We start from the raw sequence: 25,333 nt of genomic DNA on the forward strand, positions 1-25,333 counted from the left end.
TAACTCTCCAAATAATATTTAAAACAATTAGAATTATTTAAATTTGAGGAAAATACTATTTATTTTAATGATTGTTTTATTTATTTTGCCAAAAATTTATTTTTTTATACCATTATTTTATCTCAAATACAAAAAAACATTCATTTGAAAATAAATTTCTAATGAATGATGAATGAATAATTATTTTCAGTTTTAATAATAAGAAAAAGTTCTTCTAAAAGATAAAAATAAAATCATTTTTTGATATTTTGCTTAATAAATTTTTTATTTTGAAGAAGATATTTCATTCTTCCTTGCGTAAAATAAATTTAATTTACTTTTTACTACATTTAATAATAAGTTATTTACTTGTTTATTTTTATATTTCGATCTAAATAATTAATTAATGAACTAATAAATCTATTCAATTCGTTAAATACTAAACTGAATTATACATCACTAAAATAAATAAATTCTTTTGACACTATAATATTAAACTTGAAAAAAATCATTATTGAATTAAAGACTATATTTTAATTGAAATAATATTATTCTATTCAATAAAGCATATAATTAATATTAATAAATGTATATCAAAGCAACAAAATAATAATATCATATTTTAGAAGGTATTTATTTAATTTTGTGTATAACTAAGAATTTAATCAAAACTGTTTAAATCTGATTACAAATTTAAATTTAAAATTTATTAAAAATATTAAAATAACATAAATTTACTTAATTTTTCTACTCTTAATATATATTGTATTTTTTGAAATAGATATTTTAATATTTCATTTTTTTATAACTAACTATTCAAAAATTTTATAAGGACCAAATATAGAGCAAAAAATAAGTGGGAGAAGTGGAGTTAATGATAATTTGCAGTAAACAATTAATTCTTAAATATATTTTATATATCCTTAAAAATAAAAAAAAGTTTTGAATTTTTAATTCTTGTATATTTTAGTTATAGATGGATTGATAAATATTATATTTATAAATATTTCTATGTTAATATTTTTCATTTAGATTTTATCAAATAAATTTATGTAAGCATTTATTTAAAACTTAAAAAAATTAATTACTTAATTAATTTTGATTTGATTTGATTACTTTTTTTTCTATTTCTAAGCAATTAACTAGAATTTAAAATTACACTTTTTGTAATATTTTATTTAAATGTAAATTCAACTTAAGTTGATAAACAATAATAATAATTAAAAATAAAATAATCAATAAAACTAAATTAGAGAAAAAACCATAAAAATGAATAAATTCTTAGTACTTGCTACCCTTTTAGCTTTAGCTGGATTCGCTACTGCACTCAACTGTGCAACAAATGCTTCTCCAAGTTCTGATAGCAGTAAATGCAATTGCAACGCTGGATACTATGGTACTGATGCATCTGCTGGAACTGGTTCATGCAGTCAATGTCCTAATAATACTTCTTCTACACCTGGTCCAAATACAGCCGGAGGCGTCAATCCTTCAGTTTGCAATATTTGTGTAGCAGGTTACTATGTTTCAACTGCTGCATAAGGTTCAAATGCTGCTCAATGTACTTAATGCAATGGAAATTCAACTCCTGCAACTTAATTAACAACAGCCAGTTCTAATTAAGGTGCTTGCAATGCTTGCATGATCGGATATTACTATGCCGCTGCTCCTGCAAATCAATAATCTCCCCCCACATGTACTCAATGCCCTGCAAATTCTACAACAAAATCAATTTAAGCTTCTACTGGTTTTTGTACCTGCTTTGATTCAAATGCTAACCCTTTAAGTTCCACTGTTAATACTTGTACATGCAAATCTGGTTACTAAGGAACTCCAGTTCAAACTGCAGGAGCTAGCTCAACCTGTACTACTTATTCAGTTATACTTAGCATTTTTGCTGCTTTATTATCATTAATTTTCATTTTCTGAAATAAAGCTGCTAACTTTAAAAAATACTCTAAAAGTAATATCGATTTTTTTTTTACTGTAATTATATTTTATATGTTTTTGTGCAGATAATTAGAAAATTGATTACAAAGAGTTTTCAAAAATTAATTTTTAGTAAATTAAAATAAATTTAAAAAATAAATCCTCAATTTACATTAATTTCTTTTTACAAAAATAACAAAAATTATTATACAAATTAAATAGTTTAAATGATACGAAAATAATTTATACAAAATTTGTAAATTATTATTTATTTAATCCATCATATACCTCATCATTAGAAGTGATATTAAGCTAGGGATAACGATATAAGTGTCAATAAGGTGCAGCTATACAGCTGTAAACTTATCTTTATTTATTTTTAAGCTTATGTTTTAAAATAGAAAAATTAAGATTTAATAATGAATTTTACGCTAATATTTTTTTGAAATATCTACCTTCCTAAAAACAAATTTATAAATTATTATTAGTATTACATACAATTTATTTGTTCCATTTTTCCTAATTAATTTGATATAAAAATTAATAAAAAATATATTTTTAATTAAAAATCAATAAATCACTTTTCAATATTTTTGAAGAAGAAAAAAAAATAAATGATATTATAAAATAACTATTTCATTAATCTAGAAGAAGTAAATATTTGTTTTTATATTAATATTCTTTAAAATTATTTTTATTAATCAAAAAATGTTTAAACTCTTCACTTTACTCGCATTAGTTTCTCTATACTGTTAGGTATGTTTAATTTATAAATATTTTTTTTACATTTAATTTTCAAGTATATTTACCATAATATTTTTCTAATATAAATTCAAACCCATATTCAATCATTTTATTAACTCAAATATTTTTTAATTATTTTAACCTAATTTTAAGTCAATTTTAATTTTTAATTATTCCTTTTTAAATTTAATATTTTTTTATCATTTACTCCTTCTAACTAACTAATTAACTCTTTACTTTTTTTGCAATATTTCAATATTAAAAATTCAATGGATTTTTTTTCTTTCTTTAATTTTTTTCTATATTTAAATTTAACTCATTTTTTCATAATCAACTTTTGCTTTTATTTTTAATTATTTAATTTATTTCTTATCATTTCATAATTTTTGTTTATTTTTTCATTCTAACTAACTACTTAAAAATTTTTTTTTTCTTCAATATTTAAAAAGCTACAATTAAAATTAAATTGATTCAGAAGGTGTAACAGGTGTATATTCCGGTTTAGAAGAGTGCGCTAATCTTTCTAATTTAACACTTGATCTTGAGTAAAATCAGTTTATTTATTTTAGATTATGAAATTTTTTAATATAAAAATTAATCTAAAATAATTAAAATAGCTAACTCTTTTAATTTATTTATTTGTTTTTTATTTTATTTATTTCTCTTTTAAATTCTGCTTATTTTCTTTCTTTCTTTCTTTGTTAATTTAATAATTTTTTAAATTAAACTTTTGTACTTATTATTAATTAATTCATTAATTCATTTCTTATTATTTATTTCATATTTTTTCTTGATTTTTTTCTTCAAATTAACTAGTTAGCTAGCAATATATTTTTTCTTCAATATCAAAAAGTTACTGTTAAATTGGCGATTAAGGAGCATCAGATATAGGTTTTTGTTTAGAAAAGTGCATTAATCTCTCAAATTTGACACTTCATCTAAGGTAAAAACTGTTTATATTATTTAATATAAAAACTAATTAATAATAGAAGTTAAATTTTATAAAAATTAATTTATTTATTATTTATAATTCTTTTATTCTGATTGTTATTTTTTTTTCTTTCTTTTTTAATAATTTAATCTGTTTTTTCATTTTTAACTTTTGATTTTATTTTTAACTAATTGGTATCATATTATTTCATATTTATTCCTTCCAGCTAACAAATTAACTATATGTTTGTTTTTCCTCAATATTTAAAAAGGTCGAATGAAATTGGTTCAGAAGGTTCATCAAACTTAGGTTCTGGTTTAGGAAGGTGTACTAATCTCTTAAATTTGATAGTTCATCTTGAGTAAAATAGTTTATTTATTTATTTTTGTAATATTTTTTAATATAAAAATGAATTAAAACAATATAACTATCTCTTTTAATAAATTTATTTATTTATTACATTTTTTTTATTTGATTTATTTCTCTTATTTTTTAATTCTACTTGTGTTTTTTTATTTTCTGTACTTCTATCTATGTTAATTTAACTCATTTTTTCAATTTCAACTTTTTTTTAATTTTATTATTATTGTTATTGATTAATTAATTCATTTCTTATTATTTTATATTTTTTCTTAAATAAATAAAAGATCTAATTAAATTGGTGCACAAGGTTCATCAAGCTTAGGCTCTGCTTTAGGAAAGTGCACTAATCTCTCTAACTTGATACTTCTTCTTAGGTAAAAACAGCTTATTTATTTGTTTTGAATTCTGATATTTTAGAATTAAAAACAAATTTAAAACAATTTAATTAACTCTTTTAAAATTATTTATTTATTAGCTTTTTATTTGTTTCATTTTTGTATTGTTTTTATTTTGATAGTGTTTTCTTACTTTCTTTGTTAATTTAACTTATTTTTTCATTTTAAATTTAGGCTTTTATAGCTAATTAATAATTTTTTTCTTATTTTTTTTATCTAACTAACTAACTAACAAATTAATTAAATTTTATTTTATTTTTTTAAAAATTTAAAAAGGTATAATTAAATTGGTGCAGGAGCTTCAGATATAGGTTCTGGTTTAGCATAGTGTGCTAATCTCTCAAATTTGACACTTGATTTAATGTAAAAACAGTTTATTTATTTTGGATTGCGATATTTTTGAAATATAAAAATGAATTTAAAACAATATAATTATTTCTTTTAATTTATTTGTTTATTTATTAATTATTTAATTTGATTTATTTTTCTTACTTTTTATTCTGCTTGTTTTTTTTTCTTTCTTTCTTTCTAAATTAAAACTCATTTATTTTTTGATTTTCAACCTTTTGCTTTTATTTATTAATTAACTCGTTTCTTAATATTTCATATTTTTTCTTCATTTTTTCCTTCTGTTAACAAATTAACTATATGTGTTTGCTTCAATATTTTAAAAGGTCTAATTAAATTGGTGCAGAAGGTGCATCAGGCTTAGGCTATGGCTTAGGAGAGTGCATTAATCTCTCGAATTTGATACTTAATCTGGAGTAAAAAAAGTTTATTTGTTTTGCATTCTGATATTTTAATATAAAAATGAATTTAAAACAAAATAAATAAATTTTGAATTTATCTTTAAGTTTTTGATTTGATTTATTTTTCTTTCTTTCCTTTTTTTGTTAATTTAGCTCTTTTTTTCACTTTTTATTTTATTTATAATTAACTGATTTGTTCATTTTCAACTTTTGCTTTTATTATTAATTAATTCATTTCTTATTATTTATATTTTTTCTTCATTTTTCCCTTCTATATAACTAATTATATATCTTTTCTTCAATATTTAATAAGGTCTAATTAAATTGGTGCAGAAGGAGCTTTAGGGTTAGGTTCCGGTTTAGGAAAGTGTATTAATCTCTCAAATTTGACACTTGATCTTAAGTAAATAAAGTTTATTTGTTTTGGATTGTGATATTTTAAAAATAAATGAATTTAAAACAATATAAATAGCTTTTTAAATTTGTTTTTTGTTTTTTTTATAATATTTTATTTTATTTTTTTCATTCTAGTTGTGTTTTTTTTTTCTTCCTTTTTTTATTAATTAAACTCATTCTTTTCAAATTAAAATTCAACTATTATTAATTAATTAATTTCTTATTATTTATTACTTTTTCTTCATTCTACACTAATTAACTACATAATTTATTTTCAATATTTAAAAAGATCTAATTAAATTGGCGAACAAGGTGCACGAGGCTTAGGTTATGGTTTAGGAAAAAGCACTAATCTCTCAAATTTGACAATTGATCTTAAGTAAAAATAGTTTATTAATTTTGGATTGTGATATTTTTTAATATAAAAAAGAATTTAAAACAATACAACTAACTAGCTCTTTTAATTAATTAATTTTTAAGTTTTTAGTTAACTTATTTGTTTTTCTTTATTAATTTTATTCCTTTTTTATTTTGAACTTTTGTTTTATTATTAATTTAATTTCTAACTATTTCATATTTTTTCTTCTTTTTTTCCTAACAACTCTAACAACTAAAAAATTAACTAAATATTTTTTCTTCAATATTTGAAAAGAATTAATCAAATTGGTGCAGTAGGTGCATCAGGATTAGGTTCTGGTTTAGGAAAATGTACTAATCTCTCAAATTTGACACTTGATTTCATGTAAAAACAGTTTATTTATTTTGGATTGTGATACTTTGAATATAATTAGAATTTAAAACAAAATAATTATATTTTTAATTTATTTATTTATTAGTTTTTTATTTGATTTATTTTTCTTTTTTTTATTTAACTTGTGTTTTTTCGTTTTTTTCATTCTTTTTTAATTTTAACCATTTTTTCTTTTTAAATTTTTGCTTTTATTTAAAATCAGTTCTTTCATTTCTTATTATTTCATATTTTTTATCTTTTCACCAATATTTAAAAAAGCTCAAATGAAATTGGTTCAGAAGGTGCTTTAGGCTTAGGTTCTGGTTTAGGAAAGGGTACTAACCTCTCAAATTTGATACTTTATCTTCAGTAAAAACAGTTTCTTTGTTTTGGATTGTGATATTTTTAATAAAAAAAAGAACATAAAATAATATAACTAATAAACTCTTTTATTCATTTATTAGGTTTTTATTTATTTTATTTTTGTTTTTTATATATTCTAATTGTGTTTTTATTATTTTCTCTCTTTATTCCTTTGTTTTTTAATTTACCTCATTTTTTATTTTTCAACTTTTGCTTTTATAATTATTTAATTTCTTATTATTTCATATTTTTTTTACATTTTAACTAGCTAATTAACTCAATATTTAAAAAGGAAAAATTAAATTTGCGATGAAGGTGCATCAGGCTTAGGTTTAGGTTTAGGAAAGAGTATTAAACTCTAAAATTTGACCCTTGATCTTTGGTAAATACAGTTTATTTATTTTTCTTGAGTTGTGATATTTTTGAAAATAAAATGAATTTAAAACAATGAAGCTAACACTTTTAATTTATTTATAAGTGTTATATTTTATTTATTTATTTATTTTTCATTTTTTTATTTTATTTTAGTTGAGTTTATTATTTTTTTCTTTCTCTACTTATTTTTTTGTAAATTTAATTTATTCATTTTTATTTTCCTTAGCATTTATTATCAATTAATTTCTTATTTTCCTTGTAGTTAGCTAAATATTTTTTCTTCAATATTTAAAAAGCTGTAATTAAATTGGTGATTTAGGTGCATCAACTTTCGGTTCTGGTTTAGGAAATTGCAGTAATCTCTCAAATTTGACAATTGATTTAAAGTAAAACCACTTTATTCGTTTACGATTGTGATATTTTAATTTAAGACATATAAATAACTCTTTTAATTTAATTTTTTTTTGATTTATTTTTTTATTTTATTCTACTTGTGTTTTTTTCTTCTTCTTCTTAATTTCTTAGTTAATTTAACTCATTTTTTCATTTTCAACATTTGCTTAAAAAATTCCTTAATTTTTTCATTTCTTATTATTTTGTATTTTTATTCTTTTTTTTCTTCTAACTAACAAATTAATTATTTATTTTTCAATATTTAAAAAGTTCTAATTAAATTGGTGCAGAAGGTGCATTAGGCTTAAGTTCTGGGTTAGGAAAGATTACTAATCTTTCAAATTTGATACTTGATCTTAGGTAAAAACAGTTTATTTATTTTTAATTGTAATATTTTTACTTATAAAAATGAATTTAAAACAATGTATCTAAATCATTTAATTTATTTATTTATTAGCTTTCTATTTGGTTTATTTTCTTTTTTTATTCTGCTTATATTTTTTCTTTCTTTCTTTGTTAATTTAATTAATTTTTTTATTTTAAACTTTTTTTATTAATTCTTTTGTTATAATTTATATTTTTTCTCTACATTTTCCTTCTAACTAAATAAATAATCATATATTTTTATTCAATATTTAAAAAGGTCTAATTAAATTGGTTCAGAAGGTACATCAGACTTAGGTTATTATTTAGGAAAGTGCTCTAATCTCTCAAATTTGATACTTCATCTTCAGTAAAAACAGTTTATTTATGAATTTAAAACAATATAAATAATTCTTTTAATTTTTAATTTTATTTTTCTTTCTTTCTTTTTCTTATTCTGTTTGCATTTTTTTTCATTTCTTTATTTCTTTGTTAATATAAATCATTTCATATTTTCAATATTTTATTATTATTAATTAATTAATTCCTTTCTTATTATTTCTTATTTTTTGTTAAATACTTAAAAAGCTGCAATAAAATTGGCGCAGAAGGTGCATCCGGCTTAGGTTTTGGTTTAGGAAACTGCACAAAACTCTAAAATTTGATACTTAATCTTGAGTAAAAATATTTTATTTATTTTTGATTGTGGTTTAAAAAAATGAATTTATAACACTATGACTATCTCTTTTAATTAATTAATTTATTTATTTATTTCTTTTTTATTTGATTTATTTTACTTCTTTAATTTATTCTGTTTGTCTTTTTTTCTTTTATTTTTAGATAATTTAACTAAATTTTTTTATTTTTAACTTTTATTTTATGAATTAAATAACTCATTTCTTATTATTTCATATTTTTTCCCTTTAAACTAATAATTAAGTTATATATTTTCTTCTATATTTAAAAAGATCTAATTTAATTGGGGTAGAAGGCGCACAAGGCTTAGGTTCTGGTTTAGGAAAGAGCAGAAACCTCTCAAATTTAACACTTAATCTTCTGTAAAATAAGTTTATTTGAATTGGATATTAATATTTTTTAATATAAAAATGATTTTAAAACAATTTAACTAACTTACTCTTTTAAATATTTATAAGTTTTTTATTTCATTTATTTTTAATTTTTTATTTATTCTGCATTTTAATTTTGGTTTATTTGTAAAAATAACTTATTTTTTCATTTCAAATTTTTGATTTTATTATTAATAAATCAATTCATTACTTTTATTTCATATTTTTTATTCATATTTTCCTTCTAACTAATTCTTTAACTACATATTTTTTCTACAATATTTAAAAAGATACAATTAAATTGGTGATTAAGGTTCATCAGGTTTACTTTCTGGTTTAGGAAAGTGTACTAATCTCTCAAATTTGACAATTGATTTTAGGTAAAAATAGTTTATTAGTTTTGAATATAAAAATGAATTTATAACTATGTAACTAACTCTTTTAATTTATTTTTTTTTATTATTCTGCTTCTGTTTTTTCTTCTTATTTCTCTCTTTCTTTCATTATTTGTTAATTTAATTAATTTTTTTATTTTCAACTTTTGCTTTTATTATTTATAAATTAATTTCTTATTATTTCATATTTTTTCTTTATTTTTTCCTTCTAACTAACAAAAATAAAAAATTTCATTTCATTTCACCCCCCTTTCATTAAAATTTTTCAGCACACTTAATTCTGAGCACCATATTTTAAGTGCAAATGGGGTGTGTGGAAATTACTGTTTTTATTGTGATTAATTATATATTTTTAATTCGATATTTCAAAAGGTGTAATTAAATTAGTGGAGAAGGTACATTAGGCTTAGGTTATGGTTTAGAAAACTGCACTAATATCTCAAATTTGACAATTGATCTTAGGTAAAATCAGTTTATTAGTTTCGGGTGGTGATATTTTTTAATATAAAAATGAATTTAAACAATATCATTAACTAACTAACTCTTTTAATTTATTTATTAGCTTTTTTATTTAATTTATTTTTCTTTTTTTATACTGATACCCTTTTTTTTTTCTTTATTTTCATTATTTATTTTAAATTCGTTTTATTAATTAATTATTTTATTTCTTATTATTTCATATTTTTCACTCTAATTAACTAATTAACTTTTTGCTTTTTCTTCAATATTTCAAAAGGTTTAGCTAAATTGGAGCAGAAGGTGCATCATGCTTAGGTCTTGGATTAGCAAAATGCACTAATCTCTCAAATTTGATTCTTCATTTTCAGTAAAAACAGTTTATTTGTCTTCAAATAAAAAAATTAATTTATAAATCTTTTAATTTATTTATCATTTTTTATTTAATGTATTTTTCTTTTTTTTTAACTCTTCTTATGTTTTATTTCTTTGTTAATTTAACTCATTTATTTTTCATTTTCATCTTTTGCTTTTTTTTATTAATTTATTTCTTATTATTTCATATTTTTTCTTCATTATTTTCATCAAACTTACTAATTAACTCAATATTTTTTCTTCAATATTTAAAAAGGTTTAATTAAATTGGTGCAGAAGGTGCTTCTGGCTTAGGTTCTGCTTTAGGAAAGTGCACTAATCTCTCAAATTTGACACTTGATCTAAGGTAAAAGCAGTTTATTTGTTTTTGATTATTAATTTTTAATATGAAAATGAATTGAAAACACTGTAGCTAACTCTTTTAGTTTATATATTTATTAGTTTTTATTTGATTTATTTTTCTTTTTTTTACTCTACTTGTGTTTTTTCTTCTTTTTTGTTTGTTAATTTAACTCATTTTCTTTTTTGAACTTTTGTTTTTATTTTTAATTAATTAATTTTTTTTATTTCATATTTTTTCTTCATTTTTTCCTTCTAACTAACTAATTAGCTATATATATTTTAAAATATTTATAAAGAGGAAGTAAAATTGGTGCGATTGGAGCATCAGGCTTAGGTTCTGGTTTAGGAAAATGCTCTAATCTCTCAGATTTGACTCTAAATCTTCTGTAAAAACAATTTATTTGTTTTGGATTGTGATATTTTTTAACATAAAATGAATTTAAAGCAATAAAAATAAATCTTTTAATCATATTTAACTTATTTTTCTTTTTTTCTTCTTTTGTTTTTTTTCACTTTGCTTTTATTGTTAATTAATCAATTTCTGATTATTTCATATTTTTTCTTCATTTTTTCTTTCAAACTAACTCATTAAATATATTTTTTCTTGAATATTTAAAAGCTAAAATGAAATTGGAGGTATTGGTCCATCAGATTTAGGTTCTAGTTTAGGAAAGAGCACTACTCTCTCAAATTTGACAATTGATCTTAAGTAAAAACAGTTCATTAGTTTTGGATTATAATATTTTTTAATATAATAATGAATTTAAAACAATGAAACTAACTCTTTTAATTCAATTCATTATTAACTTTTTATTTGATCTATTTAATTTTTAATTATTAAATAATTTTTCCTTTTGACTACCTTATTACCTAATTATGTTTTCTTCAATATTTAAAAAGCTTCAATTAAATTGATGCAGAAGGCGCTTTAGGCTTAGGTTCTGGTTTAGGAAAGTGCACTAATCTCTCAAATTTGAAACTTCTTCTTAGGTTAAAACCATTTTATTTATTTTGAATTATGATATTTTTTAATATGAAAATGAATTGTAAATAATATAATTAACTCTTTTTATTTATTTATTTATTTACTTATTATTGATTTATCATTATTCTACTTATCTTATTTCATATTTTTTCTTCATTTTTCCTTCTTACAAACTAATTAACTTTATAATTTTTCTTCAATATTTAAAAGGTCAAATATAATTAATGTAGAAGGTGCATCAGGCTTATGTTCTGGTTTAGGAAATTGCACTAATCTCTCAAGTTTGACACTTTATATTGAGTAAAAACAGTTTATTTGTTTTGGTTTGAGATATTTTTAAATATAAAAATATATTTAAAGCAATATTAATAAATATTTTAATTTTTTATTTTATTTTATTAGGTTTTAATTTGATTAATTTTTCCTTTAAATTTTTATACTACTCACTTTTATTTATTTTTTATTTTAAAATATTATTTTATTTATTTTTTTTAGTCATTAATACTTATTTTATATTAAAAGTGAAAATGAAATCAATAATTCATAATAATTGAAAGTAAAAAGCAAGTTTCTAAAATCAAAAAGATTAATTGTCTTGAAAATGTTATATTGATGTTAAAAAGTGGCAAAAAAACTAATAAATATTAACGTATTTGAATAATAAAATATAATATATTTTATTTTCTAATGTCTTGTAATGGATAAATAAACCAAAAAATTGATAGATTTAAAATATTTTATTTTTTTAAATCCGTTAATTCTAGAATATATGGAGATTTAAAATGAAGTTTATTTTTTAAATTTATTTGATATACATTTTTAAACACTTTAATTTATTATATTGCTGTATTCAAAAATTTTGAAACAGCATTTTTTTTCTTTAATATTCAATTTTCTAAATAAATAAAAAAATAATTTTAAAATGCTGAAATTTATAAAAATAATACATTAAATGAATATATGTATTTGATATTTTTTGTTATTTTTATTTAATAGACGAACATTTAATTAAAAGTGAAATAGTGAATAAAAATAATGGAGGAAAGGTAAAAAATAAAAAAAATTCAAATTACAGATTTTATCGCATAAGAAAGAAATGAAATAGAAATACAAAAATGTAAATTTTTAGATGAAATTTCATTTTTTGTGTACAAAACTTAAGACGCGTAAAATCATTTAGCTCATGTTTAAAATTATTGCTAATAGATGGAAAATTTAAGAAATATTTCAATTTGTATAGGAGCTAATATTTTTTTAGGAGAGAGAGGAATATCAAAAATGTTTGAAATTCTAAAAAATATTTAAACTCTTCAGCATCTTAAATTGAAAATAGATTAAGGAAATTAATTTGGATAAAATAATGGTTAAGAATTCATCCAAGGTCTCAATTCATTAAAACATCTAAGATCTCTAAACTTAAAATTAAGTATTTTTAATAATATCAAGTAATAAGAACCTGATGTAATAGGGAAATGCTTTTGTTAACTAAATTAGTTGGAAAGTTTATCACTGACGCTTTACAGATATATAGGAGAAAGAAATATTCACAAGGAAGTGATCAATTCAATTAAAAATTTGAAATAACTTTAGAATCTAAAACTGAAAATCAAAGATAGCTTTTTACACATTTTTGATTGTTATGAAATTTTGAATTTTAATGAAGTTAAATTGCCTGATTTGTAAGAATTTTCCTTTGTTATAAAAGATAACGCTTTTAGGAATCCAAAAAATGAAATTTTAGATCATTTTTTACAAATTTTAAATCTAAATAAGGATTTTATTTAATCTAAAAGAGATGAACGCTTATTATTAATTCTTGGAATATTCAAATAAATTAGTTTGTTTAAAAGTGTAAAAAGGTTATCTGTATAATTCGATAAGTTTATACCCATGAATTTTATTTAAAAAATATTCGAATTACTAAAAGATGTATAAAACTTGACAATACCTAAATTAAAAATGTCTATTGAATCTTTTGAAGCCTCTGAAGAAATTACTGAATTTACTAATAATTTGATATATTTTCAAGGAATATAAGAATTAGAGTTAAAATTATAGGAAGAAATTTCTATTAAACATTTTTTTCAACTTTTGTAAGGATTGACATAACTAAAAAATTTATAAAAATTCTCTTTTGAAGCTTCATATATATCTGAGATAATTTATGAGAGCGAATCAGATGAAACAGATTAAGATTATGAGGATGAGGAAGAAGAAAAATTATACCAAGAAAAAACAGATTAAAAAAATGATGATAGAGCTTAATAAGAAGGATTTAAAACAGGTTAAGATAATAAGAATGAGGAAGAAGAAAAATAGTAGCAAGAAAAAACAGATTAAAAAAATGATGACGAGGCTTAATAAGAAGAATTTAAAGTAAAAGAAGAAGTAGAAGTAAAATAATAAAAAATTGATACATTTTAAGAAATCGAAGATCAAAAGAAAAATCAATATGAAAAAGAGGAAAAATAAGAAAAAGAGGAGAAAAAATAAAATGAATAAGAAATTGAAATGACATAATAAGAATTAAAATAGAATCTAATTGAAAACTTTGTTAATGAAGATGTAATAAATTACTATTCTAATTTAAAAGAATGTTGTTTTAAAGTTAAAAGCTATTAATTTGACTCATCTTACAAATAATTTAATTTAAATCAATTTCTATCTTAATTAAAATCAATAAGCAGTTTAAAAATTTAATATTTTTATGATGATTATGAAAACGCTGAAATTTATGTTGAAAAACTACAATTTAATACATTAAAATGTACCAATTTGAAGATGCTGAAAATAAATCTTTGTTATTTTGAATAAGATTTCAATTTAATTCAATTTTTCAATGCAATTAAACCTCTTTGTAAACTTGAAAAACTTGCAATTTTCCTTAAAAACGAATAAAAAATGAACTTAGATGAAATTTTAATATTGAAATAAGTCTTTTAGGATCTGCAGAATCTAAAAGAGCTCACTTTGAATTCAAGTTTTAAGTAATCAGAAAATTTATAAGAAATATAACATTTTTTTGAAGGCTTAAATTATTTGAATCTTGAAAAACTGTCACTTTCAATACCTGAGTCAACTCTTGATAGTAACTCTGCTTAGTATTTTAGTAATTAGATTGGAAAATTAAAAGTTAATAAAATTTTTAATCTTTAAATTTAAAAAAATAATTAATTTTTTATTAATGGAGCTGATGTCTTCCTATAAAACCTTGTTAACCTTTAATAAATTGTAGAATTTGATTTTAAGCTTTAGAAAGAAAGTATTTAGAAAGAATAGGTTAGAAATATTTTTTCATATTTATCTCTTCTAAAATAGTTAGAAAAACTCAAACTAATTATATTTGATATCGAACTAACAGAAGAAGATATATTATTCATGAAGAACTCTCTTAAATAATTATATTAGCTATAAGAATTGACTATTATGATTGATTCATTTTAAGTTCTTTATCTTATGAATTTACATTAAGATTTGCCATTTCTATAATTATTTAGTACTGAGTTTTTCGATTTAAAATTTAAAAGAAATGGTTTAAACAGATTAAAATTTTGTTAACAAGAAGCCTAAAAACCACAAAATAGTGGCTAATCTTTACAAGAAAGTAGTTAAAAATTTGTACAAAAAAATTTTGAATTATTGAGAATTAAAATAGATTTTAAAAACTAAATTTTGAAAAAGGAAATAGAGAGTAAATGGGCATTTTAAAATTTATTAATTCCATTAAACATAGAACTTAAAATAAATTCAATATCTTCAGACACATATTAAAATATAGTGAGTATATTTAAAAATTTTAAGTTACATTAGAAAATAAGGTATATCAAATTAAACTGGCCAAAAAAAATTAAGATTAAACCTTATAAAAATTAAATACAAAACATTTTTTATAAAATAAAATATCTGGTAGAGTTTAAGTAAGTATTTATTTGAGATATAAAAATAGAGAGATATTCTCTACAAAGTATAAATTTAATTAAAGGTAAATCTTAATATTGTAATTATATAAATCAATATTAAATGTATGATTAAAATGAAAAATAAACTCAATTAAAATTAATTTGTCTTTTGTGTTTATTTTTAAATATTTTTAGAATTTCTTTGATTTAAAAAAAATTATTTTTTAGGGAATATTCAAATTTCTTTTCTTATTTAATATAATTTCTTAATTTGATGATAGTAGATTAAAGCTAATTTATTTATGTAAAAGAATAAGCTCCATATTACTTTATATTAATTTATTGATATATCACTGTTCAATTATATTAGAAGAAAAATCTTTTTTTATTAGAAATAAATGAGAACTCGAATAAAAATACTGATTAATTATAACAAATTTATTTTACATTTTAAAATTTCTTTTGCTATTTAATATAAATTTTTTATTAAATTTAAGCAATGAGTTAATAAATAGCAAATAAGGCATTTGATCAGCATGATGAATATAATAATTTTATTTGAAACAGACAGCATTTAATTAGCAGCTTACCTTCTATCAAGTTATTGTAAATCAGACAATTTAAATCAGTAATATAATTGTGGTAAATATGTGAAAGAAGTGATGAATTTTCAGATGTATAATTAATGAACGACTATGAATAGAATTTATTTGGTTATATTGGATATTAACATTAAAAGAATTAGATTTTAGTTTTTAAAGGATCTATTCTATCTGATAAAAAGAATGTGCTGATTGAATCACTTAGATATTCTTAAGATCAATTATCCTTTTTGCCAACATTGTAAAACCAGTTAGGGATTATATGGGGCATATTAAAAATTGAAATCACAAGTTATCTAATGAGATGATTTAAGAATACAAATAACGATATAATGTTTTCAAAATGTCTAAAAAATTCAATATAATTACTAATATTGAAAAACTAGGATGCTCAAATAGTAGCCACAAGACATACATAGCTTAAGAGCAGCTTTAACAAATTTATTTATAATAAACGTATTTGAAACATTTAACTATCAAATTGATTATATGTAAGCACATTTTGATCACCTAGAGTAGTAAATTAATATTTCGCTATCTACTTTAACTAAATTATTAGTCCTGCAAATAAATTTAGGATATTTAAAGGGAGAGACTCTCTTTATAGCTAGATTTCCCTCAGTTACCATAGGATATAATCACTTTAATTAAGGAGTTAATTATGATGAATAAGATAATTATATATTTTGTTAAAACAAATTTGATGCTAATTGTAATTAGTTAATATCATTTCTGGTTTTTTTTATGTTTTATTCCTTATTTCATACCTTTGTTCAAATTATATAACAATAAATCTTAATAGTAAGAAAAAATCTAAGTAAGATAGTAAGTAAGTAAGTAACTAATAATACATATTTTTTAGAAATAGAATAAATTTTTAAGACTAGCTTCTTAAATTTTGGTTGATAAATTAAGATTTATGAAGAAGAAACTAAGCTTAGTTCATTAGTCATAATTAGATATATCTATGGTATTAATATAAAGACATTAAATAAAATAAAAATAAATAATAGTTAAGCCTAAAAATAATGAAAGCAACCATATCATAGAACTACATAACCAATCAGAAAATTGAAAAAAACTAAATAAAAAAAATGAATATTCTTTTGAATTAAAAAACTCTACAGACCACTAAAAAATCAATTAATAAAATTCATTTATACACAATAACATAAATAATTAGACTATTAATAGAATACTATTTTCAGCACCACTATTTATTAATAATTCAAATAATTATATACTAGCTGCTAAAAATAGATCATAAATATTTTAATGAAAGTATGTATTTTTTATATTTTATAAAATCTTGTATTTTCTAAAGAATGTTTTAAAATAAAAAGAATAATTGGGTCTACTGTATTTTAATCACACTAACCCCCTATTGAATTATATTTACACCATACTCCTAACGAATTTTATAATGTGATTCTAAGGTCTTTAAAAAAAATAGAGGAATCAGAAAATTGGCAGATTATAGGGTATAATTTAACCAAATTATTTGAATATGATATTAGTTTTTATTCAATAATTGAATAAATACCACAAATCCAACTTTTCTTAAAGCGTAATAGTTAAAAACTAGTAAAAATATGATAGATTAAATAAGACTATAAATAGGATTTTTAATAAATTAAAAAAAAAATTATTAATGGTTAATTAAATATTAATTTCAAATATCTATTTATAAAATAATTAATTTAGATTTGTTTAAAATATAAGTCTAATTTTTTGCAATCTACATTTTTATAGTAACATTTAAATAAATAAAAGGATAATCATAAAGATTGTATATTCTGTTAATTTAATATTTGAAAAATTAGTTCAAAAACAAATATTTGATGCCAAAAAATATCAATAACATGTTTTTTAATAAAATTTTATTGTTTATTAAACAAAACTATTTCTAAAAACAAAAGAAATAATGAAATAATAAAAGAATTTTTTAGTCTTTGATATTGTAATAAATTATAAATACTTCTTAATCAAAATCATTCAAATAATTATTTAAAATTTGGTCTTAATTTTAAGTTTTTAATTGTCTCATATATCTTATTATATTTGAAATAGTAAATACAATAAATTAAGATGTAAATATTTATCTTATGTTAGTTTTTATTTTAAAATAAATTTTCTTTGTATATTTTTTTATATTAAATATACAAAATATTTAACAAATGAATTTTTACTCTACTCAACAAATACTTATCATATTTATTACTCATCTATTACGTAAAAAGGGAATTATATATTATTTAATAACTAATTTGGTGTATATACGATGTTAAATTTATTTTTAATGCATTTAATAATTTTGAATTAGAGCAAGAGCCAGTAAGTGTATATTTTAAGTAATATGTCATATGAGCGAAATCAGTACTTAGTTACTAAATTTGTTACATTTATGGATTTTAAATTATCCTTGTAAAATATCTTTTTAATAAATACTTTATATTTACTTGAAATAATTTAGCCAGGGATAAAAATTTTTATTTTGAGGTGAATTATGAATTATAAATTGAATAAGTACTACCAGTAAAAATTGATTATTATTTATTGTTTAGTATCAGTTTATAATTAAATTGACCAGTTCCAAATACCAAGAAGCTGAGCTTATTTTTTATTATGTTTAATTTGATATTATTCCGTAAATATGTTTTTATATGTGGTACTCAAAAGGCTGATTATTTTCCTTATTTATGTATTTAAAAACTATTTATATAAAAATTTTTATTTTGAGGTGAATTATGAATTATAAATTGAATAAGTACTACCAGTAAAAATTGATTATTATTTATTGTTTAGTATCAGTTTATAATTAAATTGACCAGTTCCAAATACCAAGAAGCTGAGCTTATTTTTTATTATGTTTAATTTGATATTATTCCGTAAATATGTTTTTATATGTGGTACTCAAAAGGCTGATTATTTTCCTTATTTATGTATTTAAAAACTATTTATATAAAAATTTTTATTTTGAGGTGAATTATGAATTATAAATTGAATAAGTACTACCAGTAAAAATTGATTATTATTTATTGTTTAGTATCAGTTTATAATTAAATTGACCAGTTCCAAATACCAAGAAGCTGAGCTTATTTTTTATTATGTTTAATTCGATAATATTCAGTAAATATGTTTTTATATGTGGTACTCAAAAGGCTGATTATTTACCTTACTTATGTATTTAAAAACTATTTATACGTACTTGTTTTATATATTATTTTAATTAAAAGTAACAAAGTTTTGTCAAAAATAAAAATTCAGACAAATTGAAAAGTAACAAAGAGGATAAATATTTCTAAAGTATATTTTATCTAAAAAATGATCTAAGAATTTTTCTTTTTACTTGTCTTATTCCTAGATATTAACAGTATTATTGTGAGAGGTATATCAATTTTCTTCTTTATTAAATGATAATTCTACTTTAGTTTTTTAACTAAAATACATGGAAAATTAAATATGAAATGAACTTTTAAATTTTATTTATATAGGGTTAGAAGTGGTCTACTATTAAGATTTTACTCCTAGCCTTTCCTGCTCTAATATTTTTAGCTAGTATTGGTCTATAGTCTCTGGTTCTTTTTCTGGAGTAAGTTGCTAATATTAATGTGATAGATCAGATAATGGAAATAATGCTGATATATTTTCACCAGAGATGTTTCATTATCCTAGCGGATTCTAAATGATAAAATCAATCACATAACCTTATTCTTTTTTTGGTGTTGATTTAGTTTATTTAAGGAATATTGACCCCTTAAATATGAATATATTTGATGGAGATACTTCATTATTCAGTTAAAATTACAGCGGGGCTAGAACAGGTACTAATATAGAGTATAATTATAGCCTAAGATGCAATCATCTTACTGAGTATATATAAGTAAGTAAGGAAACAGTGTAACTCAATTAATCTCTAACATCAAACAATATAAAAGTGTAGTTCTAATAACATGTAACTTAATATGGTAATTCTTTGTATGGTATTTTGAAGTTAAGAGTATGGGCTAATTGTGTAGAGAATTGCGATATTTGCTTAGACAGTGCTAATTGCAGCAAATGTCTTTTAGGGTTCGATAAGTATACAATACAATCAGGATAAAAAGTATGTGAATAAACTTAAAATTGCAACATAAGCAATTGTTTTTCATGTATCAAAAATTCTCCTTCTTCTCTAACATTTACTTGTGTAAAATGTCTACCAGGTTATTCATTAGATACCAACAAGAATTGTATTGCAAATCCTGGAGGAGATTGTCCCGCAAGTAAATTTAAATTTAAATTATAATTTAACAATTTAAAAATCAAATATTATTCAATATAAAATATAAATTTATGTTTAAATTTTAATCATCAAATTTATATAATATTAAATAAAAATATTTTGTTAATAATAATTTTCTTTTTATTACTTAATAAGACTAGTATTAATCAACGGTTTCAGGTTGCTAAACCTACAGTACTTAATGTTATATCTAATTGTAAAATACTCACTATACTTGGTAAATTTGTCCTGGATAAGTTGATTTATCTTTATTCAAATGTTTAAATTCTAAGGCTATTCTTATCTATGAACATAAAAATTATTCTCTTAATACCTGTGGTTGTCCTATAATTAATTGCATTTAATGTCCAAATCTATATTCATGCTCTTAGTGTTAATTAGGATTTACTTATGATCCTACCACTTACACTTGTAATTTTGTGAGATGCCCTGTATTGTATTCACGTGATCCGTAAACAGGTCTATGCAGTAAAAATTGCAGCGGAAATGACTGTTAGTAATGTAATTAAAATCAATAATGTACTTTATGTAATCCTACAGGTAATTATTTTATAGTAACTGCAAATCCGATCAATTGTGCTTTATGTACAATTTAAAATTGCTCAAATTGTTCAGGAGAAGGTATTTAGTTAATTTTATTTATTTATTAAACACATTAAACATTTTTATTTAAATTTGAATTTTAGGACTTTGTTAAAATTGCTAAAACCATTTTTCCTTAAGTTTAGACAGAACTGCTTGTAATCCTTGTAATGTCAATAATTGTAGTTAATGTGTAATTGGTTAACCTAGTTTATGTTAGACATGCATAGCTGGTTATATTTAAAGCTCTGATAAAACTACTTGTTCATGTTCTGTATAAAATTGTTAAGCATGCAAAGCTTAAGAGGGTACAATTTGTGATTTTTGTGTAAATGGGTATCTAATTAGCTTAGACAAAAAGTAGTGTTCATGTGCTGTTCCAAATTGTTCTCAGTGTAATCTTTTAGATGGTACTTAATGCTAAACTTGTATTAGCGGATATAATTTGAACCCTTTAAATAGCAAATGTTTATGTAGTGTCTCTAATTGCTAAACTTGCAATTCTTCAAATGGTAATTTATGTGATAGCTGCATAACAAACTATGCACCAATAGGTATCTAATCGCCAATTTGTACTTGCTAAGTTTATGGGTGCTAAACTTGCACTCCTCTGAATGGGCTCATGTGTTAAATTTGTTATTCGAATTTCATTATTTCATAAAGTGGAACTTGCTTGTGTAATGTTTAGAATTGCAGCTAATGCAGTGCAACAGATGGAAATATATGTAATACATGTGTGAATAATTACTTATTAAGCTCTTCTAAAACATCCTGCGATTGCTAAGTAAACAGCTGCAATTAATGTGATTCAAACAATGGAAAAATATGTATATCTCCTAAGCCAGGTTATACATATGATCCTATAAATTAAATTAATAAATGCAATTTTGCAAACTGTTAAAGATGTGATCCAAACGATGGAAGTATTTGCTTGTAATGTTAAAACGGATATAACTTTAATTCTAACTAATGCTAATGTAATGTTGCTAATTGTTAAACTTGCAATTCTTCAAATGGTAATTTATGTGATAGATGCATAACAAACTATGCACCAGTAGGTATCTAATCGCCAATTTGTACTTGCTAAGTTTATGGATGCTAAACTTGCACTCCTCTGAATGGGCTCATGTGTTAAATTTGTTATTCGAATTTCATTATTTCATAAAGTGGAACTTGCTTGTGTAATGTTTAGAATTGCAGCCAATGCAGTGCAACAGATGGAAATATATGTAATACATGTGTGAATAATTACTTATTAAGCTCTTCTAAAACATCCTGTCATTGCTAAGTAAACAGCTGTAATTAATGCGATCAAAATAATGGAAAAATATGTATATCGCCAAAGCCAGGTTATACGTATGATCCAATGAGCTAAACAAATAAATGTAATTTTGCAAACTGTTAAAGATGTGACCCAAACGATGGAAGCATTTGCTTGTAATGTTAAAACGGATATTAATTTAGTTCTAACTAATGCTAATGTAATGTTTCTAATTGTTAAACTTGTAATTCTTCAAACGGTAATTTATGCGATAGCTGCATAACAAATTATGCACCAATAGGTACCTAATCTCCAACTTGTACTTGCTAAGTTTATGGATGCTAAACTTGCACTCCTCTGAATGGGCTCATGTGTTAAATTTGTTATTCGAATTTCATTATTTCATAAAATGGGTCATGCTTGTGTAAAGTTTAGAATTGCAGCTAATGCAGTGCAACAGATGGAAATATATGTAATACATGTGTGAATAATTACTTATTAAGCTCTTCTAAAACATCCTGTGATTGCTAAGTAAACAGCTGTAATTAATGTGATTCAAACAATGGAAAAATATGTATATCTCCTAAGCCAGGTTATACATATGATCCTATAAATTAAACTAATAAATGCAATTTTGCAAACTGTTAAAGATGTGACCCAAACGATGGAAACATTTGTTTGTAATGTTAAAACGGATATCACTTTAGTTCGAACTAATGTTAGTGTAATGCTTAATTTTGCTAAAAATGTGATCCTTTAAATGGGAGTATCTGTCAATAATGCATTAGTGAATATCACTTAAATCCAATTGGTTAAACTATTTAATGCTAGCTCAATTGCAGCTTAGATAACTGTAAAGAATGTTAAGATCCTCCAAATAATAAAACTTAGTGCAAAAGCTGTAATTCTGGATATGTATTAGATCCATCTACAAATTAATGTGTTTCAACTTAATGCAAAGTTCCTCAGTGTAGTCAATGCAAACCATATAAACCAAATCTATGCTAAACATGTAATGATAAATATAATTTAGATTCTGATTCTTAATGTAATTTATCAATAAAAAATGATTTCTCTGTTTAATAAACTGTGATTTAAAATGTTGGCTATAATGTCACTTTAAATTTTAAAAATTAAATAGTTGCGGATGATTAAAATTTAGACAGTTAATTAAACATCTAAATAAAAGATTATGTAAACCCTTTTTAAGTTAGTATCCTTTAGGCTTAAGAAAAATCAATCAAAATTTAATTAAAATTACAATACAATTGTAAAAATAAGAATTTGGTAGTTTAGATGAAAGATCTTAGCTTTGTTTAAATTAATAACTTAGTAGATCCACAAAAAGAAGTAAAACTTGACGAATATGTAGTTCTTTCAGAATCTTAAATTAAATAGTCATAACAGACTAAATAAGTTGCTTCTGGAGCTTCCAAATCATTACTTATAATGGGGATACTTATGATAGTGATAGGAAATACATATGTTCTTTTTAGCACAATAGATTTAACAACTTTTATTTATTTTATGCTATTTATCGATGTTAGATATCCTGATAATGTTATGTTGTTTTGCTAAATATTTTAAAATTTCTAGTTTGCGTTTATTCCTAACTCAATATAAGTTTATTTAATGAATCCAAATTATACTCAACCATATACTCCCAAGAAATTTATTGATAATGGATATGATTCGTAAAAAAAAATTTTTAATATAAATTTATTTAAATATTTTTAATTAAATAGATATTTTTTAAATGGAGCAGGATAATCTCTTACAACTATGGCTGGTATCATGGTGATATACGGAGTTATCAAAATTCTATCTTATATTCCTATAACATCTATAAGAGTATACATAAGAAGTAAAATCAAAAGTGGATGGGTATATTTTTATCAATTATTTTAAGTTATTTAATTTCCTAACTGACTTAACTCATTTTTTATTAAAAAAAAAATTAGGAATTTTGTGGCTTTTTTGATATGGTTGGATGTGTGTATGTTTATTTATTACTATCTTCTCTATTATAGTTTTACAGCTTTTAATTTGATGAATCACTTGCTTTTATTAACTACACACTCTTTTCTATAACCTTTTTATTTACTATAATATATCCAATAATGATAACAATTTTCATAAGAAATTGCAAAAACTTAAATGACCCTTTAATTCAAATGTAATTTGGATCAATTATAGGAGGTTTAGTGATACCTTAAAATGATCAAAATTCTAAAGAATAGAATAAAAAGTAAGATAACAAAATGAACGAATGTTATCTAAAGACATCAAATGAAAACAAATCTTTATAAAAAATTGAGCATGAAAAACTAACCAGATAAAAATAGTTACAGTATAAGTGGAGTAGATATACTAATGTAATTCTTTACGCTAGAAAAACTATTTATATTTTGGTTTTATTGTATTTTTATGGATAAGTATACATTTAAATGGTTATTATTAATTCTATGAATGTTCTCCTATCAATCTATTATCTGTACATTAAGCCATAATAAGAAAATTCTGCTAATATAAAAAATGGAATAAGTGAGGTGTTACTAGTAATAATGCAGGCTACAGTTTGCTTCTTAGTTAAAGATGATGAAAGTTAAAGAGAGGAAGATAGATTTAACATAGGATGGATTATAGTTGGTAGTGCATCTTTAATTTTAACTATACATATTTTTAGTGTTATTGTAGATCTATTAAAAGGCATCTATTATCTTGTTAAAGATTTTATTACCACACTCATAAAACCAAAAGCAGAGATTGAAAAGTTAAAGTAAGAAAAACTAGCTGAGGAATAGAATAAATAAAATAAATTTTTAAAACTAACTTCTTAAATTTCGATTGATAAATTAAGAAATATGAAGAAGAAAATAAGCTTAGTTCATTAGTCGTAATTAGATATATCTATCTTATCAATATAAAGACATTAAATCAAATAAAAATCAATAAAGGATTAGCCTAAAAATAATGAAAGCAACCATATAATAGAATTACAAAAGCAATCAGAAAATTGTGACTAGTTAAATAAACATTCTCTTAAAGTCGAAAAAAACTAAATTAAAAAAAATGAAAAAGAAAACATTTCTTTTGAATTAGAAAACTCTCCAAACCGCTAAAAATTCAATTTATAAAATTCATTTATCAACAATCACATTAATAATTTGACTACTCATCAATTATAGTTTTCACCACCTCAATCCATTAACATATCTAATAATTATATACTATCAACTAAAAATAGATAATAAGTATTTTTATGAAAGTATTGTTTATATTTTTTAAAAATCTTGTATTTTCTAAAGAATGCTTTAAAAAATAAAGAATAATTTTCTCAATTAATTTATTTAAATTCGATATATTCAGATTTT

At 21.3% G+C, this 25,333-nt stretch overlaps 4 protein-coding genes across 4 annotated transcripts; all 4 read left to right on the top strand. All coding sequences in view use genetic code 6, as the record gives it.

Annotated features, from left to right (window-relative positions):
• Positions 1–1,248: 1,248 nt before the first annotated feature.
• On the top strand, positions 1,249–11,943 carry TTHERM_00746860 (hypothetical protein; the record flags this gene model as incomplete). The annotated part of the gene is made up of 26 exons (XM_001013559.3): positions 1,249–1,843; positions 3,128–3,197; positions 3,506–3,595; positions 3,855–3,944; positions 4,231–4,320; positions 4,618–4,704; positions 5,016–5,105; positions 5,404–5,493; positions 5,776–5,865; positions 6,139–6,228; positions 6,496–6,585; positions 6,872–6,961; positions 7,251–7,340; positions 7,618–7,707; positions 7,991–8,080; positions 8,299–8,388; positions 8,679–8,768; positions 9,068–9,157; positions 9,545–9,634; positions 9,909–9,998; positions 10,260–10,349; positions 10,642–10,731; positions 10,965–11,054; positions 11,246–11,335; positions 11,541–11,630; positions 11,853–11,943. The coding sequence occupies 26 exons, from the start codon at positions 1,249–1,251 to the stop codon at positions 11,941–11,943; spliced, it is 2,823 nt and encodes a 940-aa protein (XP_001013559.3).
• Positions 11,944–13,494: 1,551 nt separating this feature from the next.
• Positions 13,495–13,845, top strand: TTHERM_000746879 (hypothetical protein; the record flags this gene model as incomplete). Its single annotated transcript, XM_012797009.1, has 1 exon — positions 13,495–13,845. The coding sequence occupies one exon, from the start codon at positions 13,495–13,497 to the stop codon at positions 13,843–13,845; it is 351 nt and encodes a 116-aa protein (XP_012652463.1).
• A 941-nt stretch (positions 13,846–14,786) lies between these two features.
• On the top strand, positions 14,787–15,263 carry TTHERM_00746880 (hypothetical protein; the record flags this gene model as incomplete). The annotated part of the gene is made up of 1 exon (XM_001013561.2): positions 14,787–15,263. The coding sequence occupies one exon, from the start codon at positions 14,787–14,789 to the stop codon at positions 15,261–15,263; it is 477 nt and encodes a 158-aa protein (XP_001013561.2).
• A 3,892-nt stretch (positions 15,264–19,155) lies between these two features.
• On the top strand, positions 19,156–25,225 carry TTHERM_00746890 (hypothetical protein; the record flags this gene model as incomplete). The annotated part of the gene is made up of 6 exons (XM_001013562.2): positions 19,156–19,219; positions 19,326–20,096; positions 20,252–20,737; positions 20,803–23,653; positions 23,705–23,823; positions 24,156–25,225. The coding sequence occupies 6 exons, from the start codon at positions 19,156–19,158 to the stop codon at positions 25,223–25,225; spliced, it is 5,361 nt and encodes a 1,786-aa protein (XP_001013562.2).
• Between the last annotated feature and the right edge of the window lie 108 nt (positions 25,226–25,333).

Source organism: Tetrahymena thermophila (assembly GCF_000189635.1).
Source record: "Tetrahymena thermophila SB210 genomic scaffold scf_8254674, whole genome shotgun sequence".
Taxonomy (NCBI): Eukaryota; Ciliophora; class Oligohymenophorea; order Hymenostomatida; family Tetrahymenidae; genus Tetrahymena; species Tetrahymena thermophila.